This window comes from Stegostoma tigrinum, chromosome 6 (genome assembly GCF_030684315.1).
Source record: "Stegostoma tigrinum isolate sSteTig4 chromosome 6, sSteTig4.hap1, whole genome shotgun sequence".
Taxonomy (NCBI): Eukaryota; Metazoa; Chordata; class Chondrichthyes; order Orectolobiformes; family Stegostomatidae; genus Stegostoma; species Stegostoma tigrinum.
In genome coordinates this window covers 95,363,811-95,384,627 of record NC_081359.1, presented here as the reverse complement: position 1 = coordinate 95,384,627, position 20,817 = coordinate 95,363,811, and the positions used below count along the sequence as shown (strand labels likewise).

The following is a 20,817-nucleotide window of genomic DNA, read 5'->3' as shown; positions in this document are numbered from 1 at the left end:
ATATGGCATTTTTCTTAATTAAATTATTGGAAGAAACTCTAAAAAGAGATTCAGCAGCAATATCCATTGAATGCCACATTGATAATATGTCACTATGGGATGATACACACTCAACAAAATATGTGAATGAGAAAAGGATTGAGGATCGATATTTGCAGTTTTACAACAGGTGCTGGAGAAAGGCAAGGTCATCAAATTAAAATGTTAGCATAGCAATAGTCAGCTATCTCTTTTGTTTTGTGAAGAATGTAGCATGTTCTGAGAAACTGTTGTACATAATGGGGGAAAGATGCTTGGAAATTCAATCTTCAAAAAACATAGGAATGTCATTTTGATATGTTTTCTTTCTTTTTTACTTAAAAGGGAAAAGGTGAATCTATTATCATCTCATATGGTCTGAAGTGGTAGCTAAGACCTATTGGAATGTGGGAACACATGATGGATATATTAGCTAGGGATTATTTAATTGTGAATTGATTGTATAAGTAAGGAGAGCTAGTAATCAGTGAAGCTTAAATTTTATGTATTGTGATTAACTGAAATAGTGCTGTCAGCAAAAATATGTGATAAAAACTCCAGAGTTCAATAGCCCATCACTAAGTCAACCTTTATCTATACATGTATATTACTTTACACTGATCCAGCTTCCTCAGAGTGAACAGAACCTCTGACACTCCTATTAATATCTATCAGTCTGGGCTCCCTGATTGGGCCAGATTAACAGCCCCAATCATGGAACTCACATTCTATCAGGTCCACTTGGCTGACCTTGTTACAATCTTGGACTTGGACTCTATTTGAATGTAGTTGCTTCTATTGTATAACAACCCTGACTTGGAACAATATCACAGTTCCTTCGCTATCACTGAGTTGAAATCCTAGAACTCCTTTCTGAACAGCACTGTGAGTTTCCTTACACCAGGTGGACTTCAGTGGTTCAAGAAGGTGGTCCACCACCAACTTCTCAACGTCAACTACGGATGGACAATAAGTGCACGCCTAGCATTTGGCCTCTGTTTTGGCAGCTGCAAGGTAAATGGATAATGTATCATTAAATTTCTAGAAAGTAAGCTCTTAATTTAAGCTGACACTCCATTTGCAACTCTAATTGACTGTTGGAGGTGCCATTTCTTTGAATGAGTAATTAATCATGGCCATGCCTAGCCCCGCATGTGGGCATAAAAGATACTGCTGTATTACAACAAAAAAACTGGATAAATTCTTCCAGTGATCAAGCTAGCATTTATCCCTCAATCAACATCAGTATGTGAAAGGGACAAGTCCTTTCCCTCTGTGTCAGTTTTAAGCAAATTGCCCGTCATCCCATGAGCTGAACTATTGAACTAAACCGTAGCTTGCACTCACAGCTCTGAAGATCTCCCTTGACTGTGAATCATTTCTATCCCCAGGCATTTGCCAATATCACTTGATAACTGGCATTAAAGAGGCTGTTGAGAGCAACCTGGAGTGACACTCCATTGCATTCTCATCACAAACTGTAGTACTCCAACCTATTTTTCTCAAGATCAGATCAGCCAGAGCAGATGATGAGTAATCACAGACACAAATTCATATTCACCCACTCTTTAACTGGGGCTTCGCTGGGTTATGCAGCCTGTCGATATAGAATCATAAAAAAAGGGTAGAACAATTCAGCATAGAAGGAGGCTTTTCAGCCCATCGTGTCTATGATCATGCTTTTCAAGAGCACCAAATTAGTCCCACGTCCTCATCCTCCCCTGTTATCTCTGAAATTGAAGATTAAAGATTACAATTATGTGTCCAGAAAGATTATGTATCCACTCCCTCAATCCCCACCTCAGCATCAGACAGTGCTTTCTGCATCCTAACCACTCCTGAAAGAGAAAAAAAAGTCACATCACCTGTGATAGTAAGAACTGCTGATGCTGGAGTCAGAGATAACACAGTGTGGAGCTGGAGGAGCAACCAGGCCAGGCAGCATCAGAGGAACAGGAAAGCTGATGTTTCGGGTTGGGACCCTTCTTCAGAATTTTTAAAAAGAAACTTATCTTCTTTGTCTGAAGAAGGGTCCCAACCCAAAACGTCAGCTTTCCTGCTCCTCTGATGCTGCCTGGCCTGCTGTGTTCATCCAGCTCTACACCTTGTTCTTCCAGACCCGAAATGTTAGCTTTCCTGCTCCTCTGATGCTGCCTGGCCTGCTGTGTTCATCCAGCTCTACACCTTGTTCTTCCAGACCCGAAATGTTAGCTTTCCTGCTCCTCTGATGCTGCCTGACCTGCTGTGTTCCTCCAGCTCCACACTGTGTTAGCACATCATCTGTGATTATTTTGCTAATCTCCTGAGATCTGTGCCCTCTTGTTATCAACTCAGCAGTCTTTGGAGACAGCCTCAAAGGCATCCAAAATTTTTACACATCTCTAACAAATCTCCTCAGCCGTTTCTGCTCCAAGGAGAACTCTCACTTCTATAACTTAACCCCTCATTGAGCAAGCATTCTCGTAAATCTTTGTCTTCCAAGCCTTTGCCTGCTCCCTAATGTGCAATGCCAAGAATTGAGCATAAAATTCCAGCTACAGCCATACTACTGTAGTGTACAGATCTATTTTAGAAATTTGTTTTTGGACTCTCAGACTTTTATTTGCCAACACTTTTTTATCATATCCTATAGCCTCAAAGATTTGTGCCCACACACAACAGATGTCTCTGTTCCTCAATTCCCTTCAAAGTTATACCATATATTTTGTGTTGTTCCTCCTCATTTTTCCAGCTGAATGTGTATCACTTCAAATCTTTCTGCCTTAAATTTCATCAGTCGCCTGTCACTTCACCAGCCTCCGTATGTCTCTTGAAGTCTGGTACTCACTTCCTTAGTGAAAACAACACTTTCTAAGTCTAAGTTTTGAGTCATAGAGAATCTTAGAATCTCTACAGTGTGGAAGCAGGCCAATCAGGCATTTGGGTCTACACGAACCCTCCAAAGAACAATCCACACAGGCCTTTCCCTCTACCCGATCCCTGCCTTTTCCATGGCCATTCCACCCATCCTGGGTGATTTAAGCATGGCCAATCCTCCTAGTCTGCAGACTGTGGAAGGACGGTGCACTCATTATAAAATGGTTGTGTGCCTACTATTCAACATCAAAATTGACTGAGATCAATAGATTGGCAAACAATACCCATGCCTGAAATGTACACCTGTGGGAAGTGATGGCCCAGTGGTATTATCACTGGATTGTTTAACGCAAAGACCCAGCTAATATTCTGGAAACGTGGCTTTGAATGCCACCATCTCAGATAATGGAATTCAAATTGAATAAATATCTGGAAGTAAGATGAATTCATTGTTGACTGTCGAAAATACCCATCTGGTTCACTAATGTCCCTTAGGGAAGGAAACTGTCATCTTTACCTGGTCTGGCCTACATATGACTCCAGACCCACAGCAATGTGATTGACTCATAACTGCCCTCTGGGCAGTTATGGATGGGCAGTAAATGTTTGCTGTCCAGCAGTGCTCATATCCTGTGAATGAATAGAGGATTTAGATGCTAAACTCATTCCAGCATTTTCATTAGTGAGCTTAAATATTCATTTGGTAGGATGTCCATCAATGTTTATTTATGTCTTGAATTACCTACAGAAATTTTCAGTACTGAACAATGCAGGATGAATTGAAGCAACCCACAGACAAGGGTGGCGCAGTGGTAGTATGGCGCACTGAGTTCTACATCGCCGAGGCCAAACGCCAACTCTCCGACACCACCTCCTACCGCCTCCCGATCTTGACCCCACCCCCGAGCACCAAACCATCATCTCCAACACCATTCACGACCTCATCACCTCAGGGGACCTCCCACCCACAGCCTCCAACCTCATTGTTCCCCAACCCCGCACGGCCCGTTTCTATCTCCTTCCCAAAATCCACAAACCTGCCTGCCCTGGTCGACCCATTGTCTCAGCCTGTTCCTGCCCCACCGAACTCATCTCCACCTATCTGGACTCCATTTTCTGCCTTTTGGTCCAGGAACTCCCTACTTACGTCCGTAACACCACCCACACCCTCCACCTCCTCCAGGACTTCCAATTCCCTGGCCCCCAACACCTCATTTTCACCATGGACATCCAGTCCCTATACACCTGTATTCCGCATGCAGATGGCCTCAAGGCCCTCCGCTTCTTCCTGTCCCACAGGCCCGACCAGTCCCCCTCCACCGACACCCTCATCCGCCTAGCCGAACTCGTCCTCACCCTCAACAACTTCTCTTTTGATTCCTCCCACTTCCTACAGACTAAGAGGGTGGCCATGGGCACCCGCATGGGCCCCAGCTATGCCTGCCTCTTTGTAGGTTACGTGGAACAACACCTCTTCCGCACCTACACAGGCCCCAAATCCCACCTCTTCCTCCGTTATATTGATGACTGTATCGCCACCTCTTGCTCCCCAGAGGAGCTCGAACAGTTCATCCACTTCACCAACACCTTCCACCCCAACCTTCAGTTCACCTGGGCCATTTTCAGCACATCCCTCACCTTCCTGAACCTCTCGGTCTCCATCTCAGGCAACCAGCTTGTAACTGATGTCCATTTCAAGCCCACCGACTCCCACAGCTACCTAGAATACACCTGCTCCCACCCATCCTCCTGCAAAAATTCCATCCCCTATTCCCAATTCCTGCGCCTCCACCGCATCTGCTCCCACGATGAGGGATTCCACTCCTGCACATCCCAGATGTCCAAGTTCTTCAAGGACCGCAACTTTCCCCCCACAGTGGTCGAGAACACCCTTGACCGCGTCTCCCGCATTTCCCACAACACATCCCTCACACCCCGCCCCCGCCACAACCGCCCCAAGAGGATCCCCCTCGTTGTCACACACCACCCCACAAACCTCCGGATACAACGCATCATCCTCCAATACTTCCGCCATCTACAATCCGACCCCACCACCCAAGACATCTTTCCACCCCCACCCTTGGTCTGCTTTCCGGAGAGACCACTCTCTCCGTGACTTCCTTGTTTGCTCCACACTGCCCTCCAACCCCACCACACCCGACACCTTCCCCTACAACCGCAGGAAATGCTACACTTGCCCCCACACCTCCTCCCTCACCCCTATCCCAGGCCCCAAGATGACTTTCCATATTAAGCAGAGGTTCACCTGCTCATCTTCCAATGTGGTATACTGCATCCATTGTACCCGGTGTGGCTACCTCTACATTGGGGAAACCAAGCGGAGGCTTGGGGACCGCTTTGCAGAACTCCTCCGCTCGGTTCGCAATAAACAACTGCACCTCCCAGTCACAAACCATTTCCACTCCCCCTCCCATTCTTTAGATGACATGTCCATCATGGGCCTCCTGCAGTGCCACAATGATGCCACCCGAAGGTTGCAGGAACAGCAACTCATATTCTGCTTGGGAACCCTGCAGCCATATGGTATCAATGTGGACTTCACCAGCCTCAAAATCTCGCCTTCCCCCACCGCGTCCCAAAACCAGCCCAGTTCGTCCCCTCCCCCCACTGCACCACACAACCAGCCTAGCTCTTCCCCTCCCCCCACTGCATCCCAAAGCCAGTCCAACCTGTCTCTGCCTCCCTAACCTGTTCTTCCTCTCACCCATCCCTTCCTCCCACCCCCAGCCGCACCTCCATCTCCTACCTACTAACCTCATCCCACCTCCTTGACCTGTCCATCTTCCCTGGACTGACCTATCCCCTCCCCACCTCCCCACCTATACTGTCCTCTCCACCTATCTTCTTTTCTCTCCATCTTCGGTCCACCTCCCCCTCTCTCCCTATTTATTCCAGAACCCTCACCCCATCCCCCTCTCTGACGAAGGGTCTAGGCCCGAAACGTCAGCTTTTGTGCTCCTGAGATGCTGCTTGGCCTGCTGTGTTCATCCAGCTTCACACTTTATTATCTTGAATTGAAGCAGTGTTTGTCAAATATTTGCAATGTTTACCACGTCTGGGCTTCACCAAGAGCCTCCCTTACTGCTGTGTTGTACAATGGTTGGTAAATTATAGACTGAATGATAGAAATCCCCACTTTTGCCTGAGGGTTGGTCAATATTCAAGGAAAAGACTGTGAAAGTAATGGTTTCACTGATTGGATTGCTTCTTTTTCCAGACATAGTTCAATCCTGGTAGAGAAACTCCAAAGAAAAATGTCTTGGAAAAAGAAAAATTACCTCCATTATAGCTCATTGTGTAAATGCATCACCTTTTTGTGCAGTCTGAACATATTTGATATCCTCTGTCAGCAGTGAATTTTCTGACTTTAGATAAAACAATGAAAGAGGCATTATTTTTGACTTCTGAGACTCAGGGATTTAGGGAGTGGTCAAAAACATCAGAGTTTCTGCCTCAGATTTCTGATGACTAAGGTAATTATGACTAAGAGGTGCGATTACAAACAGAAATCAAATTTACCAATGACTTGCTCTTCAAAATTTATGAGCTGTCATTACTCATGTTCAAGCTGGAGTAGTGTATGGTGTCATTGGTTAACCAGTGCCCAATCATATCCTCCAACTATGCCAAAGCCTTTGGGATAGAAGGGGAGAAAACATGGAAGACTTTTTTTGTGCAATAGTTGAATTACATCTTGTGTCTCAATCTTTACTGAGTTTTGTTAGACCTGTCCAAAAGTGGTTTACGATTAGCAAATTTCCACCATAACACTGATGCCTAGTTTGTTTTATCCCATTTTGTATCTTTTTTCTAGGAATCACCACTGTGCTGACCATGACAACCATCAACACCCATCTTAGAGAGACCCTTCCAAAGATCCCCTATGTCAAAGCCATCGACTTGTACTTGATGGGCTGCTTTGTGTTTGTCTTCTTGGCCTTACTCGAATATGCTTTTGTCAACTACATCTTCTTTGGGAGAGGCCCACAGATGCAGAAGAAATTAGCAGAGAAAGCAACTAAAGGCAACAATGGTCGACACAAGTACGAAGGCAATAGGGTAAGAGAAAACAATATTTTCCTCTTGCGTGGGATCTGCTGCAATTATTCTTCCCTTTACTTTTCTCATTGAGTGTAACCCTGTACATTTGAAGCCAAAAGGAGCAATCCCTCACCTTTATTGTTCAGAGCAAATAGGCCTGCAATGAGAAGGATGGCTGGAAAAATTGAGTACATGGATGACTGATCAGCTGCCACAGCTGAAAGTTGATATTAATTCCCTGTAAAACATGCATGTACCTAGGGCAAAAGGTTATCTCAGAGAAAAGAAAGAGATCCAGACTTCCAGAAATACAAGTTGTTGCTGAAATAATCAAGACCTTTATAGAGGAACTGCATAAATATCAAGTTCAGATTTTGTTTTGAGGATAAAGTATGCACAGATAATTCTCATTACCAGTTTGCATTCCGAATATCTTTTAGCCTGCTTGTTCCTTACAGCTTCTACTGCAGAATCTCTCTCTTTCCTGAGTGCCCTGGCTTTTGCTGTGTACCAAACTCCAAGTAAAGAAATATTCCTTGATGTTTGACCTAAATTTACCTGTCACAGCCCAATATCCTTGCCCTTGTCATTTGCTGTCTGAAAGCATTGTTCCAGGCCAGAAACACCTCCACTATTGGATATCAGATATACTGCAATAGCATTTCTGAATGTCTCTGTCTCTGTTCAAGTCTGAAGTGCCCTGACTCATCAGGAAATTCCTTAAACTCTCTTCTGCCGGACATTGGGAATCAGCCCAGTTACTCAGTTTGTGTGTCTAGTGCTTCTTTTATGTGAGACTGAGTGGAACTCTGTGGACCTCTCACTGCAGGGATGTAAAATCCTTGTAGCATGACATCAGCAGTTTTGAAACCCCCTGGTTTATCAATGGAGCCTATCGACCTTGTAAATTTATGTAATGTTACTTGACATTGTTCAGACTCAAAATAAGTGGGAGCAGCATTAGAACTGAGCTAAGGAGGAACTTCTTCACCCAAAGGGTTGTGAAGATGTGGAATTCCCTGCCCAGTGAAACAGTCGAGGATTCCTCATTGAATGCTTTTAAAGCAAAGATTTTTGAACAGTAATTGAATTAACAATTATGGTGAGCAGGAGGAGAGGTGGAGCTGAGTCCATGAAAAGATCAACCATGATCTTGTTGAATGATGGAGCATGCTTGAGAGGCCAGATGGCCTACTCCTGTTCCTATATCTTACGTTGTGTTCTTATGTAAAAGCCGATGTGGAGATGAAGTGCAAGAATCCATCCTGCAACAGATTGAGCATACTCTGGGGAAGAGGCAATGACGTCTGGGTCATAACTGTTGCGTGCTGTGCCAAATTTCAGATTGGCAAGATAACCAGGTGGTAATTTGATGCAAATACAAAAGGTGTATAGTGGAATTAAGCTGAGCAAGCAATGGGAGACACCAAGTTTCAATGATCTAACTGGTTTAATCTCGGTCAGTGCTATCAAATGTATGAATGGTTGATTAATGCCCATTCAGTCCACTCTTGACCATCAATCATGCCCTTCAGTGTAATCCATCTTCATCTGTTTCATCAGTGATCTCCCCTCCATCACAAGACCATTACGGGGCTGTTTGCTGATAACTGCACAATGTTCAGCACCATTCATGACTCCTGAGATACTGAAATAGCCAATTTGGGCTGATAAGCAAATGACATTGATACAATACAAGTAGCAGGCAATGATCAATTTCAACAAGGGAGAATCTAGTCATCTTCTCCTGATATAAAATGTCATTACCATCACTGAATCGCAACTATCAACATCCCGGTGGTTACCATTGATGCCAGCTACGTCAATACTGTGGCTGTAAGAGCAGGTCAGCAGTAAACATTTTCATGGTAAGTAACATACCTCCTGTCCTCCCAGGACCTCTCCCCAATCAACAAGTGATAGAATGTTCTTGACCTGCCCGGATGAATGCAGCTCTCACAACAGTCAAAGCTTAATACCATGCTGCACAAAGCAACCACTTGATTGGCACATCATCAGCCACCTTCAACATTCAGTCTGTCCACCACAATGCACAATTGCCTACCATTGACATGATAAGCTACAAAAATTCACTAAAACTCCTTCAGAAACATGTTCTAAGCACATAACCTGTCCCATCTGGAAGTACAAGGGCAGCAAATGCTTGGTAATACCACAGCCTGTAAATTTCTCTCTAAACTAGGCACAACCCTGACTTGGAAATATATAACGGTTTCCTTTATTTTCAGTCGCTAAAAAACATGAACTCCCTTCTTAACACAATTACTTGTGCATCTACCTCCTCCAAATTGAATCAACTGTTCAAGAAGACAGCTCACCACAATCACCTTCTCCAGGGCAATTAGGGATGAATAATAAAAGCTCACCTAACCAGCCACAACCACAGCACATGAATCAATAAAAACATGGCTCTGTGCCAATGAATGCCACTTCCATGCCTTTTTACTCACTGTAACACCATCTTTTGATGTCAAGGCCCCAAAGCCTATGGGCATAGGTCTAGAAAATGGGTTTAGAATAGTTTGGTGGTGGTTTTTGACCGGCATGGATGCAATGGGACAACAGGCCTTTTTCTGTGTTGTGGATCTCTGTTACTCTCTGATCTTTACGGAAGCAATGAATCCTACAGGTGAAGTTGAATATGTGAGAAATGCCTATAAAGGTGTGATTCATTCTTCATTTTTAGCTGTGCTTAAAAGAAATCATTGCAATATAGGGAAATAAAAGTATCAGTCATCCAGGCCCTTCAAAGTTTCAATATTTGAAACCCACAAGCAGCTTGAACTGTTTAACTTGCCAGATATGCAAAGCCTTATGAAATTGATTTGTCAGACAGAGCTATGACAGAAGCTATAGACCAGTTGCTTTAACAAGCCAATGAAGAGGGGTCTGATATGATTGACACTCATGTTTTTACCTAACAAAGCTTTAAAGCTGTGAACAAATCACTTTTTCTTTGATGTGTTTCTTATTTCTACATTGCAATGGTGTACAATGTCACAGCAGCCCAGAACTTGCCACGCGTGAACAAACTGGCCACACATAAGAAATAGAGATAATGGGAACTGCAGATGCTGGAGATTCCAAGATAATAAAATGTGAGGCTGGATGAACACAGCAGGCAAAGCAGCATCTCAGGAGCACAAAAGCTGACGTTTCGGGCCTAGACCCTTCATCAGAGAGGGGGATGGGGGGAGGGAACTGGAATAAATAGGGAGAGAGGGGGAGGCGGACCGAAGATGGAGAGTAAAGAAGATAGGTGGAGAGAGTGTAGGTGGGGAGGTAGGGAGGGGATAGGTCAGTCCAGGGGAGACGGACAGGTCAAGGAGGTGGGATGAGGTTAGTAGGTAGCGGGGGGTGCGGCTTGGGGTGGGAGGAAGGGATGGGTGAGAGGAAGAACCGGTTAGGGAGGCAGAGACAGGTTGGACTGGTTTTGGGATGCAGTGGGTGGGGGGGAAGAGCTGGGCTGGTTGTGTGGTGCAGTGGGGGGAGGGGACGAACTGGGCTGGTTGAGGGATGCAGTAGGGGAAGGGGAGATTTTGAAACTGGTGAAGTCCACATTGATACCATATGGCTGCAGGGTTCCCAGGCGGAATATGAGTTGCTGTTCCTGCAACCTTCGGGTGGCATCATTGTGGCAGTGCAGGAGGCCCATGATGGACATGTCATCAAGAGAATGGGAGGGGGAGTGGAAATGGTTTGCGACTGGGAGGTGCAGTTGTTTATTGCGAACTGAGCGGAGGTGTTCTGCAAAGCGGTCCCCAAGCCTCCGCTTGGTTTCCCCAATGTAGAGGAAGCCACACCGGGTACAGTGGATGCAGTATACCACATTGGTAGATGTGCAGGTGAACCTCTGCTTGATGTGGAATGTCATCTTGGGGCCTGGGATGGGGGTGAGGGAGGAGGTGTGGGGACAAGTGTAGCATTTCCTGCGGTTGCAGGGGAAGGTGCCGGGTGTGGTGGGGTTGGAGGGCAGTGTGGAGCGAACAAGGGAGTCACGGAGAGAGTGGTCTCTCCGGAAAGCAGACAGGGGAGGGGATGGAAAAATGTCTTGGGTAGTGGGGTCGGATTGTAAATGGCGGAAGTGTCGGAGGATAATGCGTTGTACATAAGAAACACACATAAGTACACACATAAGAAATAGTTCCTTTTAAGATGTGTAGATGTAGACCCAATCTTGAAAGGACCATGGGTCGCTGGCAGTTGTGGAAAGCTCAATGACATATTGTCTGTCATTTGTTTCAACTTAGATTAGTGTTGTGACATTGATTCCAGACTAAACAGGCCTGTAACTTTCAGTCAGACACATCTTGTCTGTTTTGTGACTTGTGATGTTTCAATCTAATGGTACCCACCTTATCTTCAGTTTCTCTCCCATGGTAATAGAGTCAGTGTAGCGTCTTCAGTCTGGTAGCTACAAGTATGTAATATAGAATAATATCTGTAAACAACGAACCCAGACTATATGTCAGTCTGTAATACTGTAGCCATTTAAATAGTGTTATTAATAAAATTAGTGGCACCAGGTCAACAAGAACCCAACTGTCTTTGGTATGTTTCACAGATTAACATGTACAAAGCTACAAAGCTCATCATGGTAGCAGTAAGTAGACAATAAAAGCTAATTTTAACAACTAATTAGTGATAGTAATAGTCTCTAAAGGCTGAAAAGTTGATAGCAGTGTGGCAGCTGTGAAAAGTATTTTTCCTTCACAGTCATCATTCCTTATCACCTACCCAAATTCAGAGCTGAATTTGCAACTGCATCCAAGACCAAAGTGCTGCACCAAAAATTAAAAGCTGCAAGCCTGTGCTTCAAGAGTACTGTACCTCTCCCTCTCTCCAAGTAAAGCAAATGAGAGACTGCTGCTGAGCTGACTTTAAAAATGGCAGTGAAAAGCTGCTAAAAGTACAAATTCAACCGAAGAACATGTTCTTAGAGCAGAAGTCAGATTAAAAACACGGAAAAATGTATTCTGAACCTGGAAATAATTGCCTGTGTGCTGTCAGTGAATGATTTCACCATGTTCTTTTTACAAAATTGCATGAAAATAACAGAAAAGGCCTGTGTAATGTCATCACTGCTTCTTTCTTCTGGTCAATGCCACCCATTGGTGGAAACTTGAACCTTTTCAAGAAGCAGCGACTATTAAAACTGCAATAACTTTAAAAAAAGAAGCCAACAAAAAGACACAAACGCACCATCAATACACATTCTTACATTGGAATGTTTGCAACAAAAGAAAGATGAAAATTAAGCATCTAATCATGGACTGGAAGTCCGTTGATATTCTGTCAGAATGCTAGATATATAAATAAATAATCAACATTCACTTTCTTTGTCAGCCATCTACTCATCTAACATGACAGACAGTCAAAAATCTTCTCACCTTGGACACTGAAGGCTTAAGAAGAATAAAATACTGTAGTATTTCTAACCTGCAAAATACTGACAATTTTTGTTTAAGATCTTTGAAGATCAACTTAAGTCTAGAGATACTAGAACTGCCATTGCTGGAGTCTGCAACCCCTCTCATCCCTGCCTCCTTGACCTGTCCATCTTCTCTCGCACCTATCCGTTCCTCCCAACTCAATGACCAATCCCTACCACTACCTACCTGCACTCACCAATCACCATCCCACCTACCTTCCCCAGCATGACCCCCCCCATCTCTATTTCAGAGCCCCCTTCCCCTGCCCCATTTCTGAAGAAGGGCCCCGACCTGAAACGTCAGTTTTCCTGCTCCTCTGATGCTGCCTGGTCTGCTGTGTTCCTCCAGCTCCATGCTATGTTACCTTAAGGCCAGAGTCAATGTCAGGATGCACAGGCATGAAATCCTGTCACATGGAAAAAATACCAGATGAAAGAATGAACAATATTTAAGCAGATATTGTTGGATTGACACCGAGTGTGATTTCAGTAAAAATAATTTTACCAAAAGGCTAATGGAACTGCCATTACCTCTACACCCATCAGATCCTTTGGAAATATAATTCCAGAGAAGTTTAAAGAATAATGTATTGATGCACTGCAAGGAAATGGACATTGATTTGAAGAAATTGCAGCAGGTCAGTAGCAACTCCAAGTTATTGGCACTCAAGCACCTATTGAAGCCCTTTTTTGAAGGTTTTGGGCAACATCTGAATCATGTAAGAGATGTGCCATGTCTCATCCAGTAAGACAGTGTTCAATGTTTTGTGACACATGCAACCGTATTCGAGAAAAAGTCTATTAAACTAAAATGCACCAGAAATCCATTTGCCCACAAACACCCAAAATGCAATGCAATCCTGTATTGCAGCTTGTGAAAAACAGTCAAGCATGGAACAGTGCTAAAGCAGCTTTCCAAGTTGTATGTATAACAAACAAGCATATCAATGAAGTCCAAAAGCTAACTGCAGCATTATAGTTTGCAGACAGCAGCCAAACAGTATATGTGATCAGCCTGATGGAGCACATGGACACTATCAGAAAGGATGAAACACTAACTTCCATCCAAGTGATATATCCCCAAAACAATGAAGAACATGAACTATTAGCCAAAATGGACAGCTGTACCAGAACAGTTATCATCCCTTCGAGCACAGGATAAGCATTGAACATAGAACGCAGAACAGGCCCTTCTGCCCTTGATGTTGTGCCAACCTGTGAACTAATCTAAGCCCATCCCCCTATACTATCCCATCATCATCCATATGTTTATCCAAGGATTGTTTAAATGCCCCTAATGTAGCTGAGTTAACTACATTGGCAGGCAGGGCGTTCCACGCCCTTACCCTAGCTCTCTCAACCATTCCTCGTAAGACCTTCCCTCCATTCCAGGCCACATCCTGGTAAATCTCCTCTGCACCTTTTCCAATGCTTCCACATCTTTCCTGTCATGAGGCGACCAGAACTGGACACAGTACTCCAGATGTGGCCGAACCAGGCTTTTGTATAGCTGGAGCATAACTTCATGGCTCTTGAACTTAATCCCACCATTAATGAAAGCTAACACACCATACGCTTTCTTAACAACTCTATCCACCTGGATGGCAGCTTTCAGGGAACTGAGCACATGAACCTCGAGATCCCTCTGTTCCTCCACACTGCCAAGAATCTTTCCCTATACCCTGTATTCTGCTTTCAAGTTTATCCTTCCAAAATGAATGACCTCACACTTTTCAGGGTTAAACTCCATCTGCCACTTCTCAGCCTGGCTCTGCATCCTACCAATGTCCCTTTGTAACCTAGAACAGCCCTCTGCACTGTCCGCACCATGACCCACCTTCGTATCGTCTGCGAACTTACTAATCGACCCTTCCACTCTTTCATCCAAATCATTCACAAAAATCACAAATAGAAGAGGACTGAGAACGGAAGAATGTAATCTTGAAGGAAAAACAAATCCTAATTCTGCAAGGTCAATGCCACCATGTGCTAAACCATGCATGGGTTCAGGAAAAAAATACAAGAGATTGCTGCTTGAATTTGCATATCAGTGCTACATTAATAAAACCATTGATCAACTCTTCAAGTCATGTGAAACTTGTTAATTCCATCGATCTTAATAATCAAGATAACCTCACACAACATGCTTCTGTACTGGAGTGCAAGATTGTGACTGGTATTTTCCATGCTGAAGGGCACAATTACATTCCGGTGATGGACTATTTCACAAAATTACCTTTTGTGCGCAAAATCAGACTCCAGTATTGACCAGAAACTCAGCTGGACTCACCCTATAAATACAGTGGCTACAAGAACAGGTCAGAGGCTTGGAATGCTGCAGTAAATAACTCACCTCCTGACTCCCCAAACCTGTCCACTATCTATGAGGTGCAAATCGGGAGTGTGATGGAATACTCCTCACTTGCTTGGCTGATACAGCTTCAACAACACTGAAGAAGCTTGACGCCACCCAGGACAAAACAAATTCACCAAAGATCCATAGACAGCACCTTCCAAACTGATGACCACTTCCATCTAGAAGGACAAAGGCAGCAGACACATGGGAACACCACCACCTGCAAGTTATTCTCCAAGTCACCCAACGCTGTTCCCTTATCAAACTTCCCTCCCCATGGGCAACGTGCATCTACTTATGTCACACAGACTGCAGCACTTCAAGAAGGGCAGCTCACCACCACTTTCTCAAGAGCAACTAGGGATGAGCAATAAATGCTAGCCAGCCAGTGATGTCCACATCCGGAAAATATGTCCATAAAAAAGCTCACGTAACAGTTGCTGTTCTGTGAAATGCCATATTCAGCATGTTTGGCGTGCCTCAACAAATTGTGTCCAACAACAGTTGACAGTACTGCAGCCTTCTAAACATGTACAGGAAATGGGGAAATTGATATGTCACCCTTCTAATCACAGTCCATATGGAACAATCTTGCAGAACACACTGTTCATCCTGTAAAACCCATGATCATTAAATGTAACAATTTTTCGTTTTTTTTCCAAGATTATTTTGTGAAACCTAATGTCAACTCCTCTGGACAATGATTTACGTTCATCCAGAAGTTCTTGTGTGGAGAGACAGATCTACACAGTTCTTCCCTTCCACTCTCTTATTACTGGACTGAATATTCATGACACATTGTTGGAAAGAAGAGGGAAAATGATACATGAGTATGATCAAAGAGCATGCAGACAGCTGTACCAACTTGAACCAGGACAAAGTGTAAGAGTTTGGTATTTTCACGCAAGCACATGGTTTCATGGAAAGATACGTAATTATGTTTGGCCTAGATCACATACTGTATTATGAGCAATGATCAAGTCCTGTGCAGAAATACGCAGTATTTTCAAACTCTGTTATATATGCTGCCTACAGAAGATCACAAAGCACTTCAATTAGTTGTTGCGGCGAATCAAAAGAACTGCACTGACTTCTTAACAGCATTTTTCTGTACTTTCCTGGATGTAAATTTGCCCATCCGGCTGCTCCCCAATGCCCTGTGGCTACTTGAATCATTCTTCATGTTTTCTGTGCAGTTGTACTTTCATTGGTGGCAGTCAAGGCTGAGCTGAAACTGGAGGAGTTACTGGATAACACTGCAAGCATTATTAAGATACAATCATTAGCCCAGACTGCTTTAGATTTACTGGAGCTTGTTAATGATGCTCCCTCATTGCTCAGTGATGCCTCCAAGCTGGTTTTCTTAATGGAAGCTTTCACGGTTTTGATGAAAAACATTCCCAAAGAATGTCAACAAAAATGACAGAAATAAAATGGTTTCAAATAGTTTCTGATCTCCTGGAGCAGTTTAGATATTTTTAAAAGCGGGAGGGTCTCCCCATTATAAATGTGACCACCACACAGCCCTTGCAGAAACAAAGTCCAACCTTCACATTGAGAATAACCTCCATCATGTTGTGTGGCACCATCACTCTGCTGATTGGAACAAACTTTGAATGGGTCTCGTAACCCAAGACTGGGCATTCATGAGGCAGCAGTAGTAGAAAGGAACTCCAGCACCACCCGAAACCTGAAGGCCTAGTTTATCCCCCACTCAACCATTACCATCATGCCAGGGGATCAACACTGGTTCAGTGGAGAGTGCTGGAGGGCATGCCAGGAGCAGCACCGCACGCAACTAAAAGGGAGGGATCAACCTGGTGAATCTACCAAACAGGATTATGTGCATGCCGAACAGCATAAGCAGCAAGTGTAAGACAGAGCTAAGCAATCCCACAACCAAGAGATCACATCTAAGCTCTGCAGTCCCGCCACATCCAATGGTGAATGGTGGTGGACAATTAAACAACTCACTCCATAACTTACTGGAGAAGGTGATTCCACAAATATCCCCATCCTCAATGACGGAATCACCCAGCACATCAGTGCACAACATAAGGTTGAACCATTTACAGCAATCTTCAGCCAAAAGTACCAAGGTGGATGATCTATCTCAACATCCACTAATAGCCCCCAGTGTTATTGTGTTACAGTCTTCAGTCATTTCAGTTCAGTCCATGGGGATACTGGGTACTGTAAAGGTTACGGGCCCTGACAGCATTCCAGCAATAATACTGAAGGCATGTGCTCCAGAACTTGCTGCTGCACTAAGTTGTTCCAGTGCAGTTACAGTACTGGCATCTACCAGACAATGTATAAAATTGCCCAGACATGTCCTGTACATAAAAAAGGACAAATCCAACTCAGCCAGCTACTGCCCCATCAGTCTACTCTTGATGACCAGTAAAGTGATGGACCATGTCATCACTCATGTTAAAAAGCAACACCTGCCCAGCAATAACCTGCTCAGCAGTACCCGGTTCACATTCTGCCAGGGCCACTCAGCTCCTGACCTCTTTACAGCCTCAATTTAAGCAGGGACAAAAGAGCTGAATTCCAGAAGTGAGCTGAGAGTGACAGCACTTGACATCCATGCTATATTCAACCAAGTGTGGCATAAAGGAACCCTTGCAAAACTGGAATCAATGGTTATTGGGGGCAAACTACCCGCTAGTTGGAGTCATACCTGACAATTAGGAAGATGGTCATGGTTGTTGGGCATCAGTTATCTCAGCTCCAGGATATCTTTGCAGAAGTTGCTCAGGGTAGTGTCCAAGGCCCAAATATCTTCAGCTGCTTCATCAATCCTTCACAAGGACAAAAGTGGGAATGTTCACTGATGATTGCACAATGTTCAGCACTGTTCCCGACTGCTCAGATATTGAAGGAGTACATGATCAAATGCATTAAGATCTCAACAATATCCAGGCTTTTGCTGACAATTGGCAAGTGACATCTGCGCCACACAAATGCCAGACTACAACCATCTCCAATATGAGACAACCTAACTACTGCCTCTTGACGTTCAATGGTGTTACCATCACTGAATCCCTCATTATCAACATCCTGGGGTTACCACTGACCACAAACTCAACGTTGCTGAACACTGTGCAATCACCGCGCAAATGCAATGGCTACAAGAGCAGGTCAGAGGCTCGGAATACTGTGGCAAGTAACTCACCCCCTGAGTCTCCAAAGTCAGTCCATCATCTAAGTGACTCAAGATAGAATACTCCCCACTTGCCTGCATTGTTTCAGTTCCAATAACACTGAAGAAGCTTGACACCATCCAGGCCAAAACCAGCCTGCTTGATTGGCACCATATCCAATAGCATTCACTCCCTCCACCACCGATGCTCAGTAGCAGCAGTGTGTACTATCTGTAAGATGCACTGCAGGTATTCACCAAAGATCCTCAGACAGCACCTTCCAAACCCCTGACTACTTCTACCTAGAAGGACAAAGGCAGCAAATACATGGGAATAACACCACCTGAAAGTTCCCCTCCAAGCCATTCACCACCTTGATTTGGAAATATACTGCTGTTCCTTCACTGTTGTTGAGTCAAAATCATAATGGCGTTGCAGGTCAACTTACAGCAGATGGACTGCCGCAGTTCAAGGAGGCAGCTCGCCCATACCTTCTTGAAGGCAACTAGGGACCGGCCAATAAATGCTGGCTAGCCAGTAATACCCAGATCCCACAAATGAATTTTTAGAAAGTTAAAGATGCATTGTTACTTTTTTCATATCCAGATGTGATCTTATACATGCATAAACTTTGTTTTCCCATCACCAAATCTAATATCTAGAAATTTCAAGTTAAAATCCAAAGGGTAGAACAGTCAACTTCAGTCAATATATGTGTTATTGATATTCCTCATTGTACTTATTACTTCAATTAATCAATGCAGAGTTATCATTAATAAAATCTCCTGTGCTTAATGTTGTTCTTAAGCAGAGAAATTATATTTGGAGAACACTTGCCATCATTCTTTAAACTGAACAGAGATGCACTCGGGATAAATTAAACAGAGTACAATAGATAAGAATGATTGTGGAGCAATACGCCTTAATTGATACCAATGCCTTAAAATAAAGTTTTTTTTGTATCAGAGCTAAGAATACATCTCAACATCTCAATATATACCTACTGACAGAAATGTATACTGGGAATTATTTGCACAGATAAATTAATGGTGTATTCAGTTTTCAAATAATAAGGCATGTTGCTTTGACTAAGTGAGATTCATTTGAGTTTTTCTCGCTGTGAGGCCTTGCATGTTCTTTTTCTCCCTATCTCGCCTAATTCATTACTTACTACATACCATTCCCACAATAACCTGCCAATCAGCAGCTGTGTACCCAAAGACCAACATCCTTTTCACCCGTACCATTGCGATGCACATGGACGAGTACTGGCATTCTAAAGTCACGCTACCTGGTCAAGGGCATTTGAAAAAGATGTCGGAGAAAGGGAATGTGGCACCACGTTACTCTAGTGTGGCCCGCAGGTCCTGATGGAGTGGGTGGTGTAATGAAGAGACCTTGTCTCCGCAGAAGATTACCAGTGGAGGCCGTACCAGCCTGAGCTGAGCCCCCAACCCAGGTCAGCGCCATCTGTAGAGCAATGGAAGAAAGTCAATGACCTTTGCCCTTTCATCAGGGTAAATGCCCTTCACCCTGCCAACTCATTCTAAGTTCTGTGAGATATCACTCCACATAAATCCACAAACGCAATGCATGTCCGGCAAGGGAAGCTGAGTGCTTTAAATGCGGTGAGCTGGGTTACTTCAAAAGATGTTTGAAATCAGCAGCACATTCATCGCCTTTAAAATAAGGGGAAAGGTTTATCAAAGGAAATTTCCAGAAATGTGAAATATATACAGCAAGAAAAAATGTTAGTAATAAACATACAGAGCAAACAGTGAAAACAGCGTTCCTTGTTGAGATCAAAGAGAGTCAACACATACTTTGAACATCAACCCGAGGGTACAGGGATTTGAAAATTTAATTTTCTCAGAGGAGCAACCATATCAATATTGGCAGACAGCTCACCATAGTTGAATCTGTAAGAGTCAGGGCAGCTAACGTAAAACGCCAAGGTCCAGGATTTTCAAGTGCAAGTTCAAATCAATGCAAAAATGGTCATAGATGGTAAAATGTTAGTGAGACAGCCTGTATACTGAAAAATCAGAATACCTCTTAGTTAAGCATAAAGGCATGTAATCCTCTAGATCTGTTAGAGAGATGCAGTAGTTCAGAGTGAAGGTGGGAGATAATTTTCATAAGAATTTCGAAAGCTATTCAATGACTCAGTCGAACCAAAGTAGTGGTATCGTATGACTCTGCAAGAAGATCCTAACATCTGGTTGAACATTTCCAAGTGAATTCCTCATTCAAATCTCAGTTCAGTAGCAAGATTGAAAGGGAATAATGCCCCCCCCCCCCCCCCCCCCCCCAGTGACAGAACTGATTTAACAGTGCTCAGGGCTAATAACTGTTCCCCAGATCAGTGGGAGAACTGAGACTGTGTGTGGATTTCACTCATTTGGAGAAAGTAATTAGGGAAATTCGCCCTATCTTATCTGCTAGTGGTAGTTTAGCAAACTTGAGAACAAGCATGTTTTACACAAAACTGAATGCAAACATTGGGTTCAGGCAAGTACCCTTTGACCATGAGTCAAGATTTTGGGCTTTATCCAATACAGCATTTGAGTGACATTGCTTCAGGTGACTATCATTTAGGATCTATTCTGCAGCAGAGATTTAACAAAGGGCAGTGTATAGAAGTCTGGAAGGATAACAGAGAACCATTTGCCATATGTGTGACAAGAGAGGCAGTAGCCTAGTCGTATTATCACCAGACTATTAATCCAGATGTTCTGGGAAGCTGGATTCGAATCCCAACACAGCAGGTGATGGAATTTGAATTCAATAAAAACATCTAGAATTAAGAATCTACTGATGGCCAAAAACCATTGCTGATATTCAGAATAACCCATCTGACTCACCAATGTCCTTCAGGGAAGGACATCTGCCATCTTCACCTGATCTGACCTATATATGACTAT

The 20,817-nt window shown here is 43.8% G+C and overlaps 1 protein-coding gene across 2 annotated transcripts in view; it reads left to right on the top strand.

The window, feature by feature from the left end:
* gabrb3 (gamma-aminobutyric acid type A receptor subunit beta3) overlaps positions 1 to 20,817 on the top strand; it is a 511,154-nt gene that overhangs the window by 473,148 nt on the left and 17,189 nt on the right. For both annotated transcript variants that reach the window (XM_059646784.1, XM_048533130.2), the window contains one exon: positions 6,710 to 6,954. In XM_059646784.1, the coding sequence (XP_059502767.1) occupies positions 6,710 to 6,954 (245 nt within the window). The remainder of the gene's footprint in view (positions 1 to 6,709; positions 6,955 to 20,817) is intronic.